General features: G+C 33.2%; 1 protein-coding gene across 1 annotated transcript in view; it reads right to left on the reverse strand.

Moving 5' to 3' along the window:
* Nucleotides 1–22391, reverse strand: part of LOC106746444 (serine/threonine-protein kinase SIK3 homolog) — a 65524-nt gene that overhangs the window by 41741 nt on the left and 1392 nt on the right. The window contains exons 2-4 of the mRNA XM_014623052.1: nt 21721–22017; nt 21440–21610; nt 21190–21313 (exon numbers count right to left, since the gene is read on the reverse strand). Coding sequence (XP_014478538.1) covers nt 21190–21313; nt 21440–21610; nt 21721–22017 — 592 coding nt within the window. The remainder of the gene's footprint in view (nt 1–21189; nt 21314–21439; nt 21611–21720; nt 22018–22391) is intronic.

Below are 22391 nucleotides of genomic sequence, written 5' to 3' on the forward strand. Positions count from 1 at the left end.
TCGTAAAAAGATCAAAGTCAGTTTGATCTTTTTAAATGTAAAAATAAATCACATTTTTTTATCCATAATGTTGCAAGAAAGATTAAAATAAATGCAATAATATAATCTCATACTGTTATGTTTATTGATCTTTAACAGTGAAAAAACACGTTACAAACATTATTGTATCATTTTGTCTATCCTATCACTATTAAAACAAACTGAAACACGAGTTTTCCATGTTTTTCACTGTTAAATATCAATAAAAATAACATTATGAGTTTTATTAAATTTGCTTTAGTATTTTTTATAATACCAAAAATAGATATGATAAAAAATAATGTGGCTAATATGGATAATAATATAGATAAAAAAATATATAGTTTCATTTAAAAAAATTAAAATGATCTCGCTCTTTTTACAAAAAAAGAATGTTTAAAAATTCATAAAATTTTATTACTACAACTTATTACCAATTTATTAATCATTTGACTGGTATTTGACGTGTGTTATAAAGCGCATCCGTGTCTCAGAACTGGCCAAAAGGCGCACGCCTTACGACAAAAAGAACTCACCTTACTTCTTGACTAAAAATGTATTATTTAACTTAAAAGGTCATTAATTTATGTTTTCGACATCAAGGACATCTAAATTTCATGTAAAAATTAAAGAATTTTTAATTCCCGATGCACTGTTATCTGTTTAATACGCATGGACAATTTTTTCTTTTACATAGATTTGAGGACTAAAATTATACTTTCATAATATTGTTTGTTAAGTCAAGTAAAATTATAATAAACCTTTTCCAAACGTATAAACGTAGTTAACTTTCGTACATTTGCTGGTGATGTGAATCACAACGTGTGCCACGAGGAAGAGGAGGTGTAGCGATAAGATTTTACACCTCATTTCGTTTTTATAAACATTTTGTTTTTTTTTATATTTTTTTCGTTTTTTTATATTAGTTTTTATATTAAAATCCTCTTTCTCTCTCTCTCTCTCTCTCTCTCTCTCTCTCTCTCTCTGTGTGTGTGCGCGCGTGCGTGCGTGCGTGCGCATATATGTACTCGTATATATATACATATGTATACATATACACAATAGTTATCAAAAGTTTCGGGCCAAACAGATTTTTTACGTAATTTGGATTTAGGGAAAATTGACAAGAAAAATAATAAACTTAAAAAAACATTTTATTATGAATAAGCGTTGTGAATGATAATAGATATGATAGTTTCTTTATTTAACAAAAAACAAAAGATGTATGATCATAAGTATCGAGCCAGGAATTTCAAGTTGTTTCAAATTGCAAAAGTCAACTGGATCGCTAAAAAAAACATAATATTTAATATTTACTAGCTGTGCCCTTAGAAATAATGATTGCTGCGCAACGACGTGACATTGACTCGATTAAGCAGGTAATTGAGTCTGGAGGAATCTTTTCCCATTTTTCACTTAAGGCTTTGAATAAATCCCGTTTATTGGAATGTTTCTTGTTGGTTACTTGGCGACCAAGTTTATTCTAAAGATGTTCAATAGGATTTAAATCCGGAGACTGAGCAGGCCATTCAAAAACTCGCACTTTTTTGACAGACGAATATTATAATATAATGTTTAAACTGTGTGTTAGATTTCTATTATGTTGAAAGATCTATCCATGAAGCATATTATCCTTGGCGTAAAGAAGTACTTGCTTTTTCAATATGTCCTTATACATAAAGCGACTTATCACATTTTCAATTTCTATTAACAGGCCCTTCCTTCAAAAGAAAAGACCGTGACTCAACTCCCACCATGTTCACCATTGTTAACATTTGGTATTTGGAATCGTATATGGCACCACGCAGGACGTCGAACATACTATTTTCCGTCACTTCCAAATATTCTAAACTTTAATTCATACAAGAACAATTTTTTTTTTCAGTTCTGCACAATCCAGTGTCGATGATTCTTGGCAAGTCGCAATCAGGCTTTCAGATTCTTGTTACTAATGACAGGTTTCTTCACACGAATCAAAAAGCTCAGCATTCCTCAAATGTTTGGATATTATGATACGACTTACATTAGTAAAGTTCCTGTCATGTCATAATTCCTGCGCAATCATGCCAGCAGTCTTTCGAATGTCAACTCGAGATTTCTTATTAATTTATTAACCCACAGTTGTTTTCCAGGGTCCACTTCGTGGATCAGCTACACTTTATATAGCCTCAAATTTATTGATGATATTGTTCATCGTTATTTTATCTATTGATAGTAAGTAAAATTTTTCGCGACGTCCTGCCTTCTCTTAAAAACTTCAAGACAACTTAGCGTAGCTATATCGCTTTGTGGTGACATAATTTTTGCTAAATGACTTGTTACGAACTAATATAAGAATTTAAATACAACACTTTCAATATAAACGAATACATCCTGAGAATACTTAGTTATAACTTGAATTGATACTTTTGAACATGCAAATTAACGAACTTCGAGAATAATTAAATAAATATATATGTTCTTTTATTTTAAATTGTATGATTCATTGTTAAATTTAAATGTTTTTATGACAATTAGCTACTCTGTATTCTATAGTCATTATTTTCTGAATACCGCAAAAAAATTGGCCCAAAACTTTTGATCGCTACCGTATGTACATATGTGTGTGCAAGGTGGCCCACGTAGTGTTACAACCCAAAAACCCTAAAAATATTTTTCGTATCAAAAAGTCGTATGAAAAAATTGTTCATGAGAAAGTTTCATATATTCGAGGGATCTTTCTAACTATGTAAACCAAAATTTTCCCCCGCTCCCTCTTGAAGGGACGCGAGGGATAACTTCGTAATTTCAAATGAAACCTCCTATAAAATGTTACATATTTAGATTTTACGGGAAAAAAACAAGTAAACTTTATCTGGAACATTTCTTTGAAAAATGTTTCTATCAAAAGTTATAAACATTTAAAAATTTCTCTTCTCACATTCAGTAGTAATTTTTCCAGAAATATTTGTTTTTGTTGTAAGACCTAGAGTTCGAGATAAGACATAAACACACATAGTGTACATAGTACACGTAACACTCGGAGATAAACATTCGTTCAATCAGTTCTAAGCTGGCTTTCATGCTATCAATTTCGAAAAGCATAACTCGATTTGACGTGAAAGTTGATATGTTAATTCTGCTAATTCTGGGAAAATGTGAGAAAAATTCTCGACGTGCAGCATAACTATTTTTTGAACATTATGGTATAACAAAATCGCACATGGCATTTGGTCGTCTGGAAAAGCGTTTACGTGCATGGTCAGCTAATTGTATGTACAATTAAAAGACAAAAATAAACCTAGTGTTTAATTTTATAACAGTGTCAATATTCTCGCAACAACTGAAATAAATTCACATGACACTCAACGCAAATTAGCAAACATATCTGGCACACGATCTTCAATACAACAAATTTTGAAAAAAAAAACCAAATTTTCATTCATATCATTTAATTTTGACTCAAGAACTTTTAGAAGTTGACTATGAGTGTCATTTAATATTTTGCGAGTGGATAACGTGATACCATGATAAATAATTCATTTTTGCAAAATATTTTTTTTTCTGATGAAGCGCAATTTACCAGCACTGGGCGTCTTAATAGATATAATACGCACTATTAGTCAAACAAAAATCCTCATTGGATGCGCACAGTTCTTTTCCAGTATCGTTGACTCTATAATTACTAATCACTAAATGGACTCTATAATCAGTAGTCACTAAATGTATGGTGTAGAAATTGGCGATTTTGTAATTGGACTATATTTTTTTGATGGTACTGTTAACAATGAATTCTATTGTGATCTATTGAGCAATCATCTTCCTCTATTTCTAAAAAATGATCATTTAATATGAAAAGAGAAATGTGGTTTCAACAAGATGGTGCATCTCCTCATTTTTCCAAAGCTCGTACACATACTCTTTTAAACGAAATATTTGGTGATGGATAAGTCGGGCAGATTCTATTCAGTGGCCCCCTCTTTCATCTGATTTTACACCTTTGAACTATTTTTTATGCAGATATATCAAAGAGAAAATCATGTCTCAACTACCTACGATGAAAAAAAGACTTAAAAAGAAGAATATGTGAAGCTTGCGCTAGCGTGACCTAGAAATGTTGTTTAAAGTTAGACAAAATTTTGTAAACAGAATTAGAAGTGTTTAAAGTGAATAATCAACAGTTCGAACATTTAATAAAGTAGAGAAACGGAAAAAGCTATTAAATCTTTTATTTAATTTATGGTTTTATCATTAGCTTGAATGCACACTATTTTAAAGTTTAAATGTTTATAACTTTTAATAGAAACATTTTCATTTTGTATATATATATATATATATATATATTGCAACCCAAAAACTTTAAAAATATTTGTCGTATCAAAAAGTTATGTATATATATATATATATATATATATATATATGTGTATATATACGAGGTAATTCATAAATGTCAATATTTCATGAGGTAAATGTAATAAAATAAGTAAAAAAAAACGTCATATGTTTACATACATCCTACTTACATTAGTTTCTGAGTTATGGATGATTAAAGAAAATGTTCGAAGTATCCGCTTCGTACGTCAACACACGCTTAGGATTGAGATTCGTACTCGCTCGAAAATATCAGGTATTCTACGAATAATCTCAAATCCATTTTATATCCTTTTCTCGTAGATCGTGCACATTGTTCATTTGCGTTAAATACACAATAGATTTTAAACAGTTTCAAAAATATTATACAAATTTAATGGATTGAGATGCCTGATTCATATCAATAGATATTGTTTATAAACATTAGATAAAGTCAAAACGTGCAGTAGCGTGTGTTGGCGTATGAGGCGGACATTTCGAATATTTTCTTTAATCATCCTCGATGACTCGATGATAACATAACTCTGATGTGTAGATATACGAAAACTAAGATATGTAGAACATATAAAGTCCTCTACTTATTTTAGTGTGTGTACATTTCATCATTAGCAATGACGCCTAGACCAACTTCTCTCATGTATGCATGTGGCGCGCACGCAAATTATACACATACATACGGGACTATAGTTTACTATACTATAGTTTGAACACCGGTTCCAAACGGTAAATCTTTGGAGAGAGGTTTCCGTGGCATGAATACTCTTGATGGTTTGCCAGACCACCGAAGAGGAGCTATGAGCGCATGAAGATTTCCTTCTGTCTCTGCTGAGAATCGGACCCGGGACCTTTAGTATAGTAGAACAGTGCGCTATCATGCCATGTTCGCGTTCAGTGTGTACACGTACTCCTTGAAATATTGACATGCATTTATGAATTACCCTGTATGTGCTTCCATACGCGCGCGCGCGTATGTGTGTGTGTGTGTGTGCATTCCAATTAAAATAATATAAATTAAATTGAATCAAGCTCTCAAGATAAAAAATCGAAAACAGAAAAACTAGTAAGGGCCAAGTGTAATTGTTGGTACGAACATTTATTAAATTTTTATAGGAGGATAATGTTTGACAGTGTAAACACATTCATCGATTTATTTCCTAGACTTTTTAAACGTAAGGAGAAAACTATCTTTCACTTTGAACCGCTACCCTATATTCCAATTATTAATAATATCCAAATACCGGCGAACTATTAATTGAGTATTAATTGATTCTCTTACATATTGCGAAAAATATTGCCCCAGTCAGAAATCGAACTTGGACCTTCTCACTGGCCGGACGGAATATCTTAACCCCTTACGAGGAACGTAGAATTTCACTATTTGTGCCTTTGATGGCACAAAAGTGACGTGATTCTAAAGACACTAGGTATTTAGGATGTTTCCAGGTTGCTGAATATAAATTTGAGATCAAAATTCAAAATGGCCGATTCAATAAGGCGACTAAAAATGTAAAACCTATATGATTGTCACAAAACCCGGTATTTAAAAGTTCTTTCGTTCGCTGAATTTGAGGTTAAAAATATCCACATTCAAAGTAGTGGATCTAATATGGCTGTCAAAAAATTAAAATCTATCAAAATATTGCAAACTTATTATTTACAAGTTTTTTATTAGGTATATAACTAAGTTCCCGCCGCTTACTTTAAATGGTATTGACAACGGCATATTGAGACTTTCGAAACCAGTGTTTGTTTTGTTTAGTAAAGTTGGCTAACATACATTTTAACAACACTATGACAGTTGGCTACTTCACAGTTAAGTATAGTTTCAGTTCAATGGAACGTGAACGTTGAAACGGTATATCTTCGCCATTGCATGCTTCAATATTTTCATCGTGGTAAAACCGCAGCTGAAGCAATCAAAATTATTTGTGAAACGTATGGCAACAATGTTGTGGCAGAAAGAACGTGTCGGCATGTACTTCAAAACGACGTAAAGTCATTCTGCTCCACGACGCGCAGCCTCATGTTGCACATGAAGTCAAACATTGTATGATCTAGAATGGAGAACATCCCAACATGACCTTTCCCCACCCGGCATACTCTTCAGATATCGTGCCGTCTGATTATTACTTGTTCCGATCAATGCAGCACAGCCTATGTAATATACAGGGTTCGCCACCAAAATCCGGACAAATTTAAATTTGAATTTCCCGCCTCATTTGACTTCGCCGGTAGGTCATTATTGACATTCGGGTAAGACAGATGTTTATAGTAAGCGTGCATAATCTCAAAATGTCCGAGCAGATAAGATCGAGTACGAAATATAACCGAAGAACGGCGATAATAGAAGGCCGCGCTGGGCGTTCGTGGACCGAAATTATTCGATTCTTCGAGTATCCGAGATCGACTGTATGATGCAGCGGCTAAATATTATATAATAGCTAGGACGAAGTTTCCGGCCTCTGTTTACATCCTAGGTGTCGTCTTCAATCAGGGTCACGTCATGTCGACACATTTCTTTCAAAAGAAAAAAACCGTCACAAAAGAAATTTATTTACGCATTTTGACGAGGGCTGCGAAGCCGTGGATAGATACCGTGGCCGACGGGAGGCCGTACGTTTTCCAGCAAGACAGCGCGCTGGCGCACATAAGTCACTTAGTTCAAAACTGGCTGTCGGATAATGTGGACATGTTTTGGTACAAGGAATTCTGGCCTCCGAACAGTCCAGATTTGAATCCGTTAGACTACTACGTGTAGAGCGTCATTGAACGAGTGACCAATAAGTTGAGAGATCCCAACATGACTTCTCTCCAGGCCGCTATCGAGGCGGCATTCGCCAATATAAACAAGGACGCGTTGCACAGAGCGTGCCAGCACTTCAGGACGAAAATCGAAGCAATCATCGAAACAAAAGGGGGTTATATAGACTAATTTTACTCTAAAAGGAGACCACTAGTGATGTACAAAGTTTTTTGTAATTTTTACATTTTAACGAATAGAATTTTGTTTAGATAAATTGTTCATTTTGTCCGAACTTGGGTGGCGGACCTTATAATTCCCGAAATGAAACAGATGTTAGGAAATAGGTAAACGATTTTATCGCGTCGAAAGACAAGACCATTCTTTTGCCGCGGCATCCGTATGCTATCCGAAAAAACAACTGAACAGTTTCTTTTGCATTAATAAAATAATTTTAATGAAAAACGGCGGAAACTTAGTTATACACTTAGTAGATCGCTAATTACAAATTTTGAGTTCAAATTCGTAATCAGCGACCTCAAAAACCTCAAGATATCAGTAGCGGTTAATATTGTATGACTTATACATATTTTTCTCATTGCCATACAGCGAACCACATTTTCTCACCTGCCATATAGCGAGCTTGCCACATTAAGCCAAGTAAGTGTTGCCCACCATATAGCGGGCTTGTCACGTTAGGAGATAATTCAGAACTCGGCAAGCGATATATTTTTCAGCCGATCTTTAAAAGGCTCCGTCTCGTGTTGTTTGCTTCAACGTCCTGTGCACACCCTAGGAGCGTGATTATCGCATATTGTACTATAGGGCCTATAGAAAGGAAAAAAATCAGAAGACCTGTAGATTTCTTTTTAAAGATGCTATATTTCTTATTACATTTTTATTTCAACCGTGAATTCGTTTTCAACAGTTTTGCACGTCACTCGTGAAATACTATTACTGACGCATTTTTTTATGTGATATTTCCAGTAAGTCTAGTTCATTAATAATTGAGGAAACTAACTAGATAGAAGAAGAATAAACAGAAGCATAAAATATATATGCACAAAGAACATTCTGTTTCTGTCCAATCAGTTAGTCTTTTCAGTTATTACTGGATTAAACCTACCGGGAATACTACTTTAAAAATATACGTTACCAATAGTACCTTATAAATGATGTGGAAAATTGTTGAAAATAAATATTCACGATTAAAATAAAAGTTTTAATAAAAAATATAGCATTAAAAAAAAAAGATTTACGAGTTCTGATTTTTCTTCCTTCTGCGGATCCTATAATACGATATGCGATAACGCTCACGCTCCTGAGATTCGAGCGGCTCATAGGCTACATGCGAAGCGTTAAGGGAAACAACACAAGACAGAACCTGTCGAAAATCGGTTGGAAAGTGCATCGCTTGCCGAGTTTAAACCAATTCAGCCACCAAGGATTCAACTATTCCTTGCAACACAAATGCCTATAAGTGTTAAATCGAATACATTATTTTTTTATATTTTATTTTATGGAAAAATAATATGTTTAACAGTATAAACATATGCGCCGACTTATTTATCAGACTTTTCAAATACGAGAAACCTACTTCCTATGTTAAACCAACTTTATATCCCATTTATTAATATTAATAATCCCCAAAACAGCGCGGGCATTTATATTGCCAAATATATTATAGAAAATTTAATAAATATATTGATACCAACGACCGCGCTTAACTCTTACTGGTCTTTCTATGTTTTTGTAAAATAATATACCTCAATAACTTATAAACATTAGGCGTTAAGGAAAAAGTATTAAAATTTCGAAGTTTTAAAATTTCAAAGAAAATATAAAATGGTAATATTATTATGACACTGAAATTTTTCTTTCAAAATTATTTCGATGTCAACTTCACATTTAATTGAAATCTTAGAGCCATTATAACATAAATCGATTCGTCGAGTTATTTTGCGCATAAAAATATTGAAGAAAAATCATCACCAAACATAAAGAAATATAGAAAGAATAACATTATCAAAAAAAGAGAGATAAGACCAATAAAAGTCAATCGCAAAAATTAGTGCATATATTTAAATTAAAAGAAGATAATAAAAAAATTCAACGCGTGCGTTATCATGTAATCATATAATTGAACATTATTCTCAGCGCATAATTTAATATTCACAATTTATGAACACGTTTACATAATATGTTTATATTTGTTACAACATACATTTATATATTTTATTCTCTGAATATTATTGTATTTTGCAGATGTATTGTAATACATCAGTATGAGAAAATTAGTATCTTCACGCACGCACGCACGCACGCAATAATAATAAATAAGTTTTTTGTAACTTTAAATATTTCGTTTTTTTCTTAAAGCCATATAAAAACTATTACTTAACAGTGATGCACTGGCGAGGAACGTCCTTCGTCCCTCTGACACTAACACATACATAACATATCCGTGTAGCCAAGCGAAGCTCTGCGAAATTTAGATGGCTTCGGAAAGTAAAATAAGCCGAGCCGACCGAGCGATATTTAAGGCGCGAAAAAGTGAACTTCCTTCACACAGTTTAATACAGCTAGCGACAACGATTGTACTTTGGATATTTAATGATCGTCCTTCTGCGCGGAGAAATTCTGTCATTGTCATTCTTTACGCGATGCCGTTCGCGAGCATGAACACCTGAAATACATGGGTATATCGTTTTACGTATGTCTGTTTCCGTGCTCTTTTTTTCCTCTATAGTATAATAATCATATAATTATATTTAATAAGTAATATTATATACTATAATTACTACAACTACAATTACAATTTTGGTAATAGGTTTCCACGTCGTGAGGTACTATTGTCGACTCGTTTTAAATGTCCAAAGTACAATCGCTGTCGCCAGCTGTACTGAACCGTGTGAAAGAAGCTCGCTTTTTCGCGCCTTAAATATCGTTCGGCCGGCTCGCTCACTTCACTTTCCGAAGCCACCTGAATTTCACAGAGCTTCGCTTGGCTACACGGATATGTTATGCATGTGTTAGTATTGAAGGGACAAAGGGCTTCCCTCACCAGTGCATCACTGCTATTAAAACATAAATTTATTTATATTTGTTAAGTAACTTATGATAAATGATTTATCTCATCAATTTTTTCGCGTGTTCAATGGTCTCCTTAAAGAAGGTATCAAAATATTAAGGCTCAGCTCTCTCGGGCGGCCAGATTAATTTTATGACCTCATAGGTGAGAAATGACATGCAGGCTATGTTCCAAAATTCACTGCCAGTGCTAAAATCTATATGTAACATGAACTGTAAATTTTCAGCACCGACAGTGTATTTTGATATATAGTCGCAGAAGTTCTTTTGCGTTAATATAACTATATTTGTTAGTTACGGCCGTCTGAATGTGGCTGAAGAATGATCTGTTAATTCAGAAATCATTCTACGTGACATATCGGACCAACATCTCAGTTTATCGTATATTTTATAAATTTTATAAATTTTATAAATTTTAGGATTACAGAACTATTATGTTTTTCAGGGAAAACTAAAAAATATAACTGTATAAACGCAAAAAATTTAGTTCATGTAATTTCTCACCTATGATGTCATAAAACCAATAAAGCTGCCCAAAAGAGTCGAATCTTAAAAACCCTTAAAAAAGACGAAGAAGAGAGAAATAGGTTTTTAATCTGGTAGAAAATTTAATTTGATACCTATTTAACTCTAATCGTGCACACTGGAGTCATTATGAACGACTCATGTTTTCATTGCGTTTCTCTTTATATTTTCAATCAAATAAAATATTTAAATGAGAGAACATTGCGATTACTCTTTTACATGATTTTATTCTATAGACTTCAAAGTATATTCATAATTTTCCACAGATTTTTAATAGCACTTTTACAAACTATAAATAAATGAGGGTATAAATGACTTCAGTATGCTTAATTAAGATGCTAAAAAGATGTATACACGATTAGAGTTAATTATACAAACTAAGATTTTTCGTATAATAATAATTGGCTAAATAATCTGTGTTTTTCCAGTTATGTTAAAAAGACCGCATGATTTCATTTTAAAAATCAAGATTGTCGTTGACATAACCTTGAAAAGAGCATTTTAATGTTATAACAATACTGTCATCTCATATCCTTCAACATCTTTCCTTTTTCGGAACATCTATATACACGCATATATAGAATGTCTGACACTTTTTAACCATAAACTGCCAGTTATCCTTTTCCTATTATTATAATTAGTCTATTCTTTTTAACTAAACTAGCTACTGTAATTAAATTTACATACACATTGAAGTGTATAACGCACATATACAAAATTCTCACGCTTCAATGTGCGTAAATTTCTTGAACTAGTGCAGCTAGTTCAGTTCAAAGAACAGACTAAATGCTTTGCTATGTAATGAACATGAAATGGCCTCCGCACAAAAATGTTTCTGGCAGAATTGTAAACATACAATTGCCGACTGAAAAGTTGTCTACTATATTTTTATATAGTTCAGGACGCCGATGTTGAATGGTTCAATGAGTTTAAGAATTTGTTTCAAAAAAATCCTTAAGAAATAAACTTTCTCAGTGAAATATTTAATTGCGTTCCAAACTGTATAAAAAAATAACGGGATTTTTCCATCGGAGATTCCAGTCGTAGTCAGGAATCAACGCATAAGGCCTGTTCTACAATACGCCGTATGTCGGAATCGGATTTCGAAACGCAGCCGACAATGAGGAAACTCGTTCTCGAAAAATTAATTCTCTCATTGGACCATAGCCCGCGTTTCGATATCCGTCTCCGATATATGGCATATTGTAGAACAGGCCTAAATTACTTAAACGTATGTCGCATTGCCTTTCAGGCCTGTTCTACAATACGTTACATGTCGTTGTTGGAACGCAACCGATGATCAAATAAAAAAATTTATTTTTCGAAAACAAATTTTCTTCATTGGACCACCGACTGCGTTCCAACATCCGACTCCAACATGCAGTATTGTAAAACAGATCTGATTCAATATATGCGACAAAAAGATACCGCGGACTGCTAACTCTACTTTTGAATGCTCCATTGTGCATTCGAAAGAAGAGGTCGAGAGTATAAACCGTGTTAAAAGTTTTGGATGTATGAGCCTTCGTTTTTAAGAAAATTGCATCTAAAAGTATGTATTTTCCAGCTGTAAGGTAGGTATAATAGACTAAAATTCAGCATGAAGCGTGGCCGAGCGGGTTAAGCGTGCGCTCATAATTTTGCCATTCATGCAAGCTGGGTTCAAGATCGTGTTGTAACCATTTTTTTTTCTTCAAATTACTTTGTGCAATTAAATTTTTTTCTTTGCAAATAAATAATGATTTATTGTGCAGATTTATTCAATATTTTGCACTTGACCACACTTTATGCTGATTTTAGTTATCCATTGTACTTACCTTACAGTTGAAAAATACACATTTTTAGATGCAATTTTTTTAAAAAAACGAAGCCGTACATCCAAAACACTTAACACGGTTTATATCCTCGACCTCCACTTTCGAATGCATTGGCACATTCAACAGTAGGGTTAGCAGTTCGCGGCATTTCCTTGTGAGAGGCGGTGCGATGGATGCGACATACGTTTAGGTCAATCCTTGTGCGATGATTTCTGACTACAAATTTCGCATTTACGAATCTGTTACAAATAGTTCTGACAATCTTTATGCAGAAGCTCAAATGAGTCCTCTCACCTAAATAGTGTAAAATCGAAACATAAAATAAAGTTCCGATGGTAAAAGAGAAAAAAAACGATTGAATATACTATACACACTGAAATATATCTATATAGGAAAAAGAGCCTGAAAAAGTGAAGCTAACAGAAAAGCCAACTTCAAGGTATCATTTCTTTATCATATGCATGAACATATCTCGACCAAATGTTGAGGAATAGGAGTCGAGGTGCATGTAGAAAAGAATGCACTCTATGTTTTGTGTTTCTTGCGTTCTCTTTCGTTCGCGCATTGACCGATATTTATAGTTGGATCTTATAGATGTTCAGTATAGTCAGTAACGGTCAGTAACGGCCCACACGATTTTTGGAATGCTTCCGAAATATTAAAAAAAAAGAGTTGAAAAGTGAATATTCATCTGTCTCATACAAGCTACAACTTGCAAAAAATGAAAAAAAAATCCAAAAAAACCAAGATCACTTTGAATTGTTTTAATAATATAGAATTTTCTCTTCATAATATTGTAAAGGACTATAAGACGAATTCAACGCACTATCGGGGATGTTACTTGTATCAATATTTAATATCAAATTTGCAGCATTATTTTATATAACAGTACTTTATATAACAGTTTTTTACATAATTGTTACTAACTAGAAATGTTAAATAAGTTCTGACTAAAAAATGTAAATATAAATACTGAAAGCTGTCTTGGAACAACTTTCACATTGTAAATATGTCCGCATTGTAAAATCTATCATCATAAGTGATTATAAATATTCTTCCAGTCTTCTTCCGAAATAGATATTAATTAAATCATTGTTTCAATAACAGCAATAAAACATTAAAATAATGCTGAAAATTGATATTAAAAATGCTGCAAATTTGATATTAAATATCAATAAAAATAACATTTTCGATAGTGCGTCTTAACACTTTCGCTGCCGATCCCGTGCCAGCGCGTAATATGGCGTCAACGCTACAGAGCCAATCACGCGCCAGCGCGGGGTATGGGGTGATGTATCAGTAGCCAGTCACACGTTCGGCGGGGCACTAATTATCAACACATCCTCACGTGACTGGCAGCTAATGTGTTAAGTAAATACTACTTGAATGTGTGTAGCACTTTTTCGGCCCGGCAGTCAACGTGTTAAAGTCCTTTACAATATTATTTAAAAAAAATTGCATGTCATTTAAGAAATTCAAGTTTTCACTGACCTCGACTTTTTATGAAAATAATTTTTTTTCAATTTTTTTTTCATTGCAAATGGTAGCTTGTATGAAACCGATAAATATTCATCCATTGCAATCATTTTTTTTTAACTATCGGAAACATTCCAAAAATCGTGCAGACCGTTACGCTGAATATCCTGTACCTATGACCGTCTTAAGTTTATCTTCAGACGCTATACTGCTCATTTCATTGGCTACAAAACATCTGAAGATGAACTTAAAATGGTCTTAAATATAAGATCTAACTATAAATACCAGCCATAAACATATGTATAGACATGCGAGCAAGAGAAAACGAAGAAGACACAAAACAGAGTGCATCCTTTTTTATGTGCATCTTGACCGCTACTCCTTAAATAAAGGCAAAGCCTAGATATAATGGCTATGGTTGTATACATATATGTCGTTCTCTTTAGAAAAAATACAAGTATTTAGATATGTAAAAGATAAATAGCCTTAAACTTCTTCTGTCTCACATTTGCTGTCCATAGGCGTTATACGGCTGTACTTTTTCCAGTATATTTATATTTCAGTGGTCATACGTTGCTGTTTTATCCACTTTTAACAGATTACAGAACCACTTTCAGTAGATAAAAAATATGCGTTAAAAAAATTAATTAACAATAAAGACAGAATAATTGTGAAAGAAAGGCGTCTCCTTACCGATTCGGAACTGCTAGAACTTTGTAATATTGTATATTTTGCTGCATAAAACGCGGATAAGTAAAAGTCACTCTCAAATATGATAATATGAAAAGTTATAAGATATTAAAGGTTGACAATGGGATTAGGATGTCACTGTCGTGCATTTATATGCAACTATTTTTTTATCACAATCTAACATCCACGTATTTATTCAAATAAAGAATATTCAGGACGGTGACATGTATAATACGAGGGTGGATCAAATATAAACGAGCCTCTTTAAATTGCGCGCCCGTCGGCAGTGTGAGGGGTCTGCAACGTTTTGGACAGTGGAGAGGGATCATGTGGAAGGCAGTAATGACGTTGGCGCGCCACGTGCTTCTTATTCTCAGCAGCAATCACGATGAGCGAGAAAGACCCCGCAGTTGCACAACGTGTTATTATTAAGTATCTCGTCAACGAAAATGTAAATGCTGCTGAAATTCGGCGCCGTTTATTCCCACTGTTTGGGGAAAGAACCCTTTTATGAGCTCGGGTGAAGCAGTGGTGTAACGAATTTAAGAAAGGACGGGAGCGTGTTAAAAACACTGCCCATCCGCGCCGTCCCCGCACCAGCATCACAGCGCAGAACATCGAAGCTGTTCGAGAACTCATCGAAGCCGATCGGCACTTAACTCTTCTTGAAATTTCCCAGGAACTTCAGATCAGCTATAGAAGTGTGCAATCAATCATTCGCAATGAGTTGGGATTTCGAAAAGTGTCGGCTCATTGGGTTCCAAAGTTGCTGAATGCAGAAATTGCCAAAAATTGGCCAATATGCACTGGGCTGTCCTAGAATATCCACCCTACAGCCCAGACTTGTCATCATGCGACAATCCATATGTTTGGACCATTCAAGGAAGCCTTTGGTGGACAGCGCTTCACAACGAACGAGGAGGTGCAGCAGTTCGTGTGCAATTGGTTTGATACACGTCCGCGAACTGTTTATGATACCGGGATTAAAAAATTACCAGACCGTTGGAGGAAGTGTATAGATAAGATGGGGGACTATGTAGAAAAATAAGAAAAATGTTAATTAGAATTGATTTTGAAAAATATATGGTTTTTTGCAAAAGGCTCGTTTATATTTGATCCACCCTCGTATATGAAGATGTACAGGTCTGGGGGGAGGGAGATTTCATCCTTCCCCGCTGTTTAATCTAATCTAACCCAAACCTACCCTCTCTTCACGAGTAAAAGTTGTATCCAATGCTACTCTATCTTATCTCTTCATCGGGTAGAAAATTATTTCTCTGTGTAATTTCGAATTTATATAAAATCACAACTTTTACTTACGAAGTTTGTTTAGATTAGGTTAAACAGTGAGGAGAGGCATAAGCGCTGCCGCGTCCTGTGGGCAGAAGCCATAAAGCCAGCCTCTTCTCAATGATCATCTGTACATCTTCATATATCCTATATAGCATCAATGTTCAAAAGACATGTCTCAGAGAAATGTCTCAGAGATATTAAACATCTCTGGAACGTCTGGGACTATATGGGATTATACATATCGTCCTCCTGAGTATCCTTTACTTGAATAAATACATGGGCGTTGGATTGTAATAAAAAAATAGTTGAAATAGATGCATGATAGATTTCATAACTCCAAAATTGTTATTCTTTAACACTTTGCGGTCCGTCGACGGCATGATACCGTCGCGCTCGTTTCGACATAGCGGTCCATCGACGGCATGGTGTCGTCATATGTGTTTCGACGTTGCAATCCGTCGACGACACTGTTCCGTCGCGATCTGACAATATTGGTTTTATCGATAAATCGAAACATATGCGGTTTTAAGCAATTGGCAACATGCGAAACAGATGAATAGCGATTCGTAGCTATGTCAAAACAAGTGATGATCGCTCCAAGTGTTAGGTTTGTTCTTTCGGAGCTAGTCTTTCGACTCTAGTCGATCAACTGATCTTAGCAGTGTAAACGCTATTGTGAGCTGAGGAAAAGCAAAAAATGTTATCACAGTCAGATTTTTCTTCAGAAAAAGAAATTCAAGATTTAGAAGGTAAATACGCCTATTATAATTAGTCATTGGTTTATTATTTATCAATCGTACACGTATTCTCTAATTGTATTTGTTTATTTATCTTCTGGTTGGTTTCGTATTATGCCGTATTTTGTATTATTTTGTTTCATATTATATGATCATAGATGATGTATTACCGATATTTCATCGACGTGTAGTGAGACGAATCTCGTCAGAATCATCAGACGATGAGAATATTAATTTATATCCGCGGAGAAAAAATAATGTTTGCAAGCACATGTAAACGAGAAGAGAAGTATGTTTTCTGTTCTTTTATTAATCCTCTTTATATAATTTATGCGCTTAAAAAATCGATTATATCTATGTTTGACTTTTTTTCCAGCTCAAAATAAACCATAATTTTGGTGATCTCAGAAAGTAAAGCTCACACAGAAAAGTTAACTTTTATGGTGTTTGACAATATAGAAAAAAATTAACTTCATGATAAAAGTTTTTTGAATACGTTAGGTTCAATAGTTTTTTAGATATCAACATTTGTATAAAAAGAAAATCAACCAAATAAGCGCGGATACTTTCGTATTATGCTTTCGAGAAGTTCGAACACATTAGTCAAGTGTCTTCGGGTGGGCCGCGGACCGCAAAATATTTACAACTTTATAACTTTTGTCCTATTTGAGAGCGGCGATTTTTTACTTTCATATGAGTATTTTATGAATCAAAATATGGACTATTTCAAAGTTTCAAATCAGTAAAAAAACCCTTTTTCTTTACAATTATCAAAGACAAAAGTAATTTTTTTTAAACATATATCTATAATAATTCTACGATAAAAGGCACAAACAATTTCAAATATTATAGGTGCGTTCGGGGAGACGCAATTAGCGCTATTTAGCGCAAAAGGCTGTTTCGTGGAACTAGAATATAGTACTAACAAACACAATTGTGACGTTACTAGTGGTAGTGTGTATGTCATCACTACCACTACAACGCGCTACAAACGCTATTCCTTCCGAGGTAGTGTAATGGTAGCGTTAGCGTTTGCAAGCTCTGTGAACACTCAGAACTGTAGAACATTGTATGTCATACTTCCTGCATATAAATGTCGTACAATACGAGTACATCGTATACATTATTTTACTATTATTCCTGTACGTAATGGATAATTGCGTGAAAATAAAGCTTCGGTATATTGAAACTGAACGAATTTAAACTGTGATATTTTACCTAATCTAAAGAAAAGTTTAACTTAACTCGAAGAAGAATAGAAGATATAAAACGACAGTACAATGCGGTAATTGGTCTATTTTTTTTAGCTACACTGCTGAACTGTAACAATAAATTTATAAAATATATTTTGTCTCATTCTAATTTATCGCACTAGTTTAGCAGTACAACTAAAAAGAACAAACCAAATGCTAACGCTACGCTAATGCCGTTCGTGGAGCTCGCTATCGCTTTTGCGCTATCGGTCCCACGGACAGTATTAGTATTTGCGTTTATGACGCTAATAGTATCTTCCCGAATGCAACCTATACATTTACTATTAGGGAAAATTCACACCTTAACAAAAAAGCAGCCAATCGGAACTCGCGTTGGTAGTCGACAGTTTCTGCTTTATCTACTATTTTATCTAGCTTACTATCAGTGCGAGTTCTGATTGGTTTCTGCTTTTTTGTTAAGGTGTGAATTATTCCTTATAAATGAGTTCACAATATGTCATTTAAGTTCGGAAAATTGTTACTTGGACGATGAGGGCACTTTTCATATTCATTAAGCCTCGTATCCACGATGATAGATCTCGAATTTAGACCTGTATTCATAGTCGGACGTTATATATAAGACAGTCTTATGTTTATCTTCAGATGCTGCATGGCTCATTTCATTGGCTACGAAACATTTCAAAATAAATTTAAGACGATCTTAAATATAAAATTCGACTATGGATATCAGCCTTAGGATGCTTACGATAACGAGTGCAGAGCGAATGAAATCAAGATCCGAAAAAATAGTATATACTTTCATCTATAACTATTTCATGGTCTGCTCCTGTTGTGCTCTTGCTACTTAATAACCTACTACTTCATAACCGTATAACCTTATAGGCTGATATTCATAGTCAGACTTTATATTTAAGATCATCTTAAGTTCATCTTCAGACGTTTCATAGCCAATGAATTTGGCCGTAAAGTATCTGAAAATGAAATATCTGAAAACTTAAAATGATATATATAAGATCCGATTATGAATAGCAGCCATAGACAATTATAGATGGGAATATATATTATTCTTTTGAATCTCACTTGCTCTGCATTCATTCTTGTAAGCACCTTTAGTAGTATTTATGTTGGTAAATAATTGAAAGATATTAAGAATTTCCAATAATTTCTAATGACTTTTATATCCAGCCAAAAATTCTATCCAAGATCTAGTATTGTGGACATAAGGGGTGCTTATGATAGCTATGTTCCAATATTCACTGCCAATGTTGAAAATTTATAGCATACATAACATGTCTACTATATATGTTATGTATACTAGTTCATAACATGAACTATAGACTTTCAGCGCTGTCAGTGAATTTTGGAACACAATAGATAACGAGTGCAGAGCGAATGAGATTAGGATCCGGAAGAATAATATATATTCTCATCTGTAAATGTTATATCCCATCGTCTGCTCTTACTCTGTCTTACGTTTACTCCTACTGTTCAGCAACCGCAAGAGCGATTCAAGAGTCAGCCGATGGTTTGTTTTTACTCTGCTCCTATGATTATTGGACAGTAGAAATACAGCAAGAATAGATTATAGAATATAACAGTTGTAGATGAGATTATTATTCTTTTAAACCTTGATCTTATTCGCTCTGCACTTGTCGTAAATACCTAAGGCCTTATGTTGTAAAAAGACCAACTGGCAATCTATAGTTATATAATCAAAGGTCTGATAATTAACGACATAACATATGTACTCACGTCGAATTAAACCAGAAAGTCCTGTACTATTCTGCATATTTTGCGAGTGTTATTAAGGAATTAATTGATACCAAAATATTTATATTAGGTTATGATTAAATATCAGCAAATTAGTACACAACACACAGTAGAATGAACTCTGCAGACAAAGTCTCATTCAACATGGATCGAATTTGTTAACAATCTCCTAGCAACAGGGTTGGCAAAATTTTAATTTTTTTAGATAAAGTTCATGTCAGTGGTAAAAATCAGTATTTTCCGGATAAAAATAGCATAAACTGATCTTTTCTATTGAAAATGATAAAATAAATAAGAAATCTTTTTATCGATATTCTAATTCACAGGCAGCTCGAGGCATCCTATAATCCTGTAGCTATAATCCTGTACGCAAAAATCTGCGTATAAAAAATAAGTAAAAAACTATCATATGTTCATATTTCCTCTGAATCTTTTCACACGTCGATGTTAAAGTAATTATTATATATTTATCGTTTAGTGATGAAGTAGTCAGTTAACATGAATAATTTTGAAATACATTGGGAGGAAAACACAAAGACACTGTATGGCTTTATTTTGTCTTATTCTATTGATAACGTCAAAAGGCAAAAAATATATTGCTTGTGAAACATTAATAAGTGCAAAAGTCCCACAATTAAAATAGCATCTACAAAAGTATAATGAGTTAAAAGAAATGCAAATATGTCTACAAAAGTATAATGAAAGTAAAAGAAATGTAAATGCAAACTAGATATATATTGATACAAATTGATACAAATATATATTGATACAAATTGACACAAACTAGATATATATTGATACAAATTTTAAATTCTGTTATTATTTTTATCATTAAACTAACAACTAATACAAAATTTAATGATATTTATGTTTATTAAATGTTGGTTTTAAAAATGTATTTCACGTATCAATTTAAATTATAAGATTTATTATTATATTTTGGTTTCATTTTTCTTTAAATCATAGCAATTAATATGATTTACTATAAATAAAGAAAAATACTGTTATACATAAAATTATGTAAATATATATTTTAGTTATATATATATATATATATATATATATATATATATATANCGAGTTTGAAGACAAATTTTTAATGGCTCCGCTCCGGAGCCCTCGAGTGCAAAGGGTTAATAATATATAAAAATATATAATATAAATTTTCACAAACCATGCGGATTGCTATATAGATTTCCACATATTATGTTCTATATGAATTTTTATTATCCTATATGAATTCATTTAAATTCCTATGGATTTCTATGGGAGTCCGCCTGGAAATTTTCAACAGAGACAGGCAATACGTGATGCTTGACTGTGTATTTTCACTATCCAGCATCACACAATGCCTACTGTAGGAGATTGTCAACAGATTAGAGCCATTTCGAATGAACACACAGCATTTTATGTATTTACGCGCGCACGAGCGTACATCATGCATGTGCATAGAATATGCGCGCACATACCTGCAGACATAAAAAATGGTATTCTGAATTTTCCTGAGATAACTACAGATCGTAATAATTGCATTGTAGGTCCATCAAATGGTAGAGCACCACAAACTAATACATACAAGACAACACCAAGGCTCTAAAACATTTCAAAATATCATATATTGTATATGTATTAAATTTTATATAAAATTAAATTTACTAGACGTTTTCTAAAATGAAAATATTTGATTTTTATAAAAATATGATTATTATAATAACATACCCATACATCAGCTCTTGGGCCATCATAATGCTTTCCTTCAAAAATCTCAGGTGCAGCATATGGTGGCGAGCCACACCATGTACTAAGTGGAACACCAGGTGTATATTCATTACTAAATCCAAAATCAGCAAGTTTTATGTTATTGTCTGCATCAAGTAATAAGTTTTCAGCCTAAGAATATTAAGAAAACGTATAATTATATGCATATTTACAACAATGCAATAAAGTATCAACATAATTAGAATCAAAACATTAAATTTTAATGTAATATACAGCTAAACCTTAAGATCTCGATGAACCACTCTCTGTTGATGTAGATAACGAACTGCAAGTACAATTTGACGAAAAATTCGTCGTGCTTCTGGTTCTGCCATTCTACCATTTCGAACAAGATGATCAAATATTTCACCCCCAGGAGCATATTCTGTGACTAAATATATCATTTTTTCCGTTTCCATCACTTGATACAGTCTTATGATATGTGGATGCCGTAACCTCTTCATTATATGAACTTCACGAAAGATTTTTGCTAAGTTTTCTTCATTTAATTTAGTTTTATCTATTATTTTTATAGCAACCTATGAGAAATAGAAACATGATTAATATAACTATTAAAGAGTTCTAAAAATAAATAATTCTTTAAGATATAAATCTACTTTTTCTCCTAAAAATATATACATATTCCATATGCACATGTATATGTATATGTATTTATATATATACAAATTACATGTATACATGTGCATATGTACATGTATTTATGTGTATGTAACATACATGTATATATGAAAACTGACAATATGGAATAAATCTAGCATTTACCACCTTGTATTTTATTGAGTTATAATTCTTCACCGAACGGATAATATATGTTAAAAAAAAATCACTGGTTTTAATTAATTAAAAATAAAAAGGCTTTGCCATATAATATATACAAAGAAGTTTTTGTTGA

This window comes from Dinoponera quadriceps, unplaced genomic scaffold (assembly GCF_001313825.1).
Source record: "Dinoponera quadriceps isolate SergipeBrazil2010 unplaced genomic scaffold, ASM131382v1 scaffold210, whole genome shotgun sequence".
NCBI lineage: Eukaryota > Metazoa > Arthropoda > Insecta > Hymenoptera > Formicidae > Dinoponera > Dinoponera quadriceps.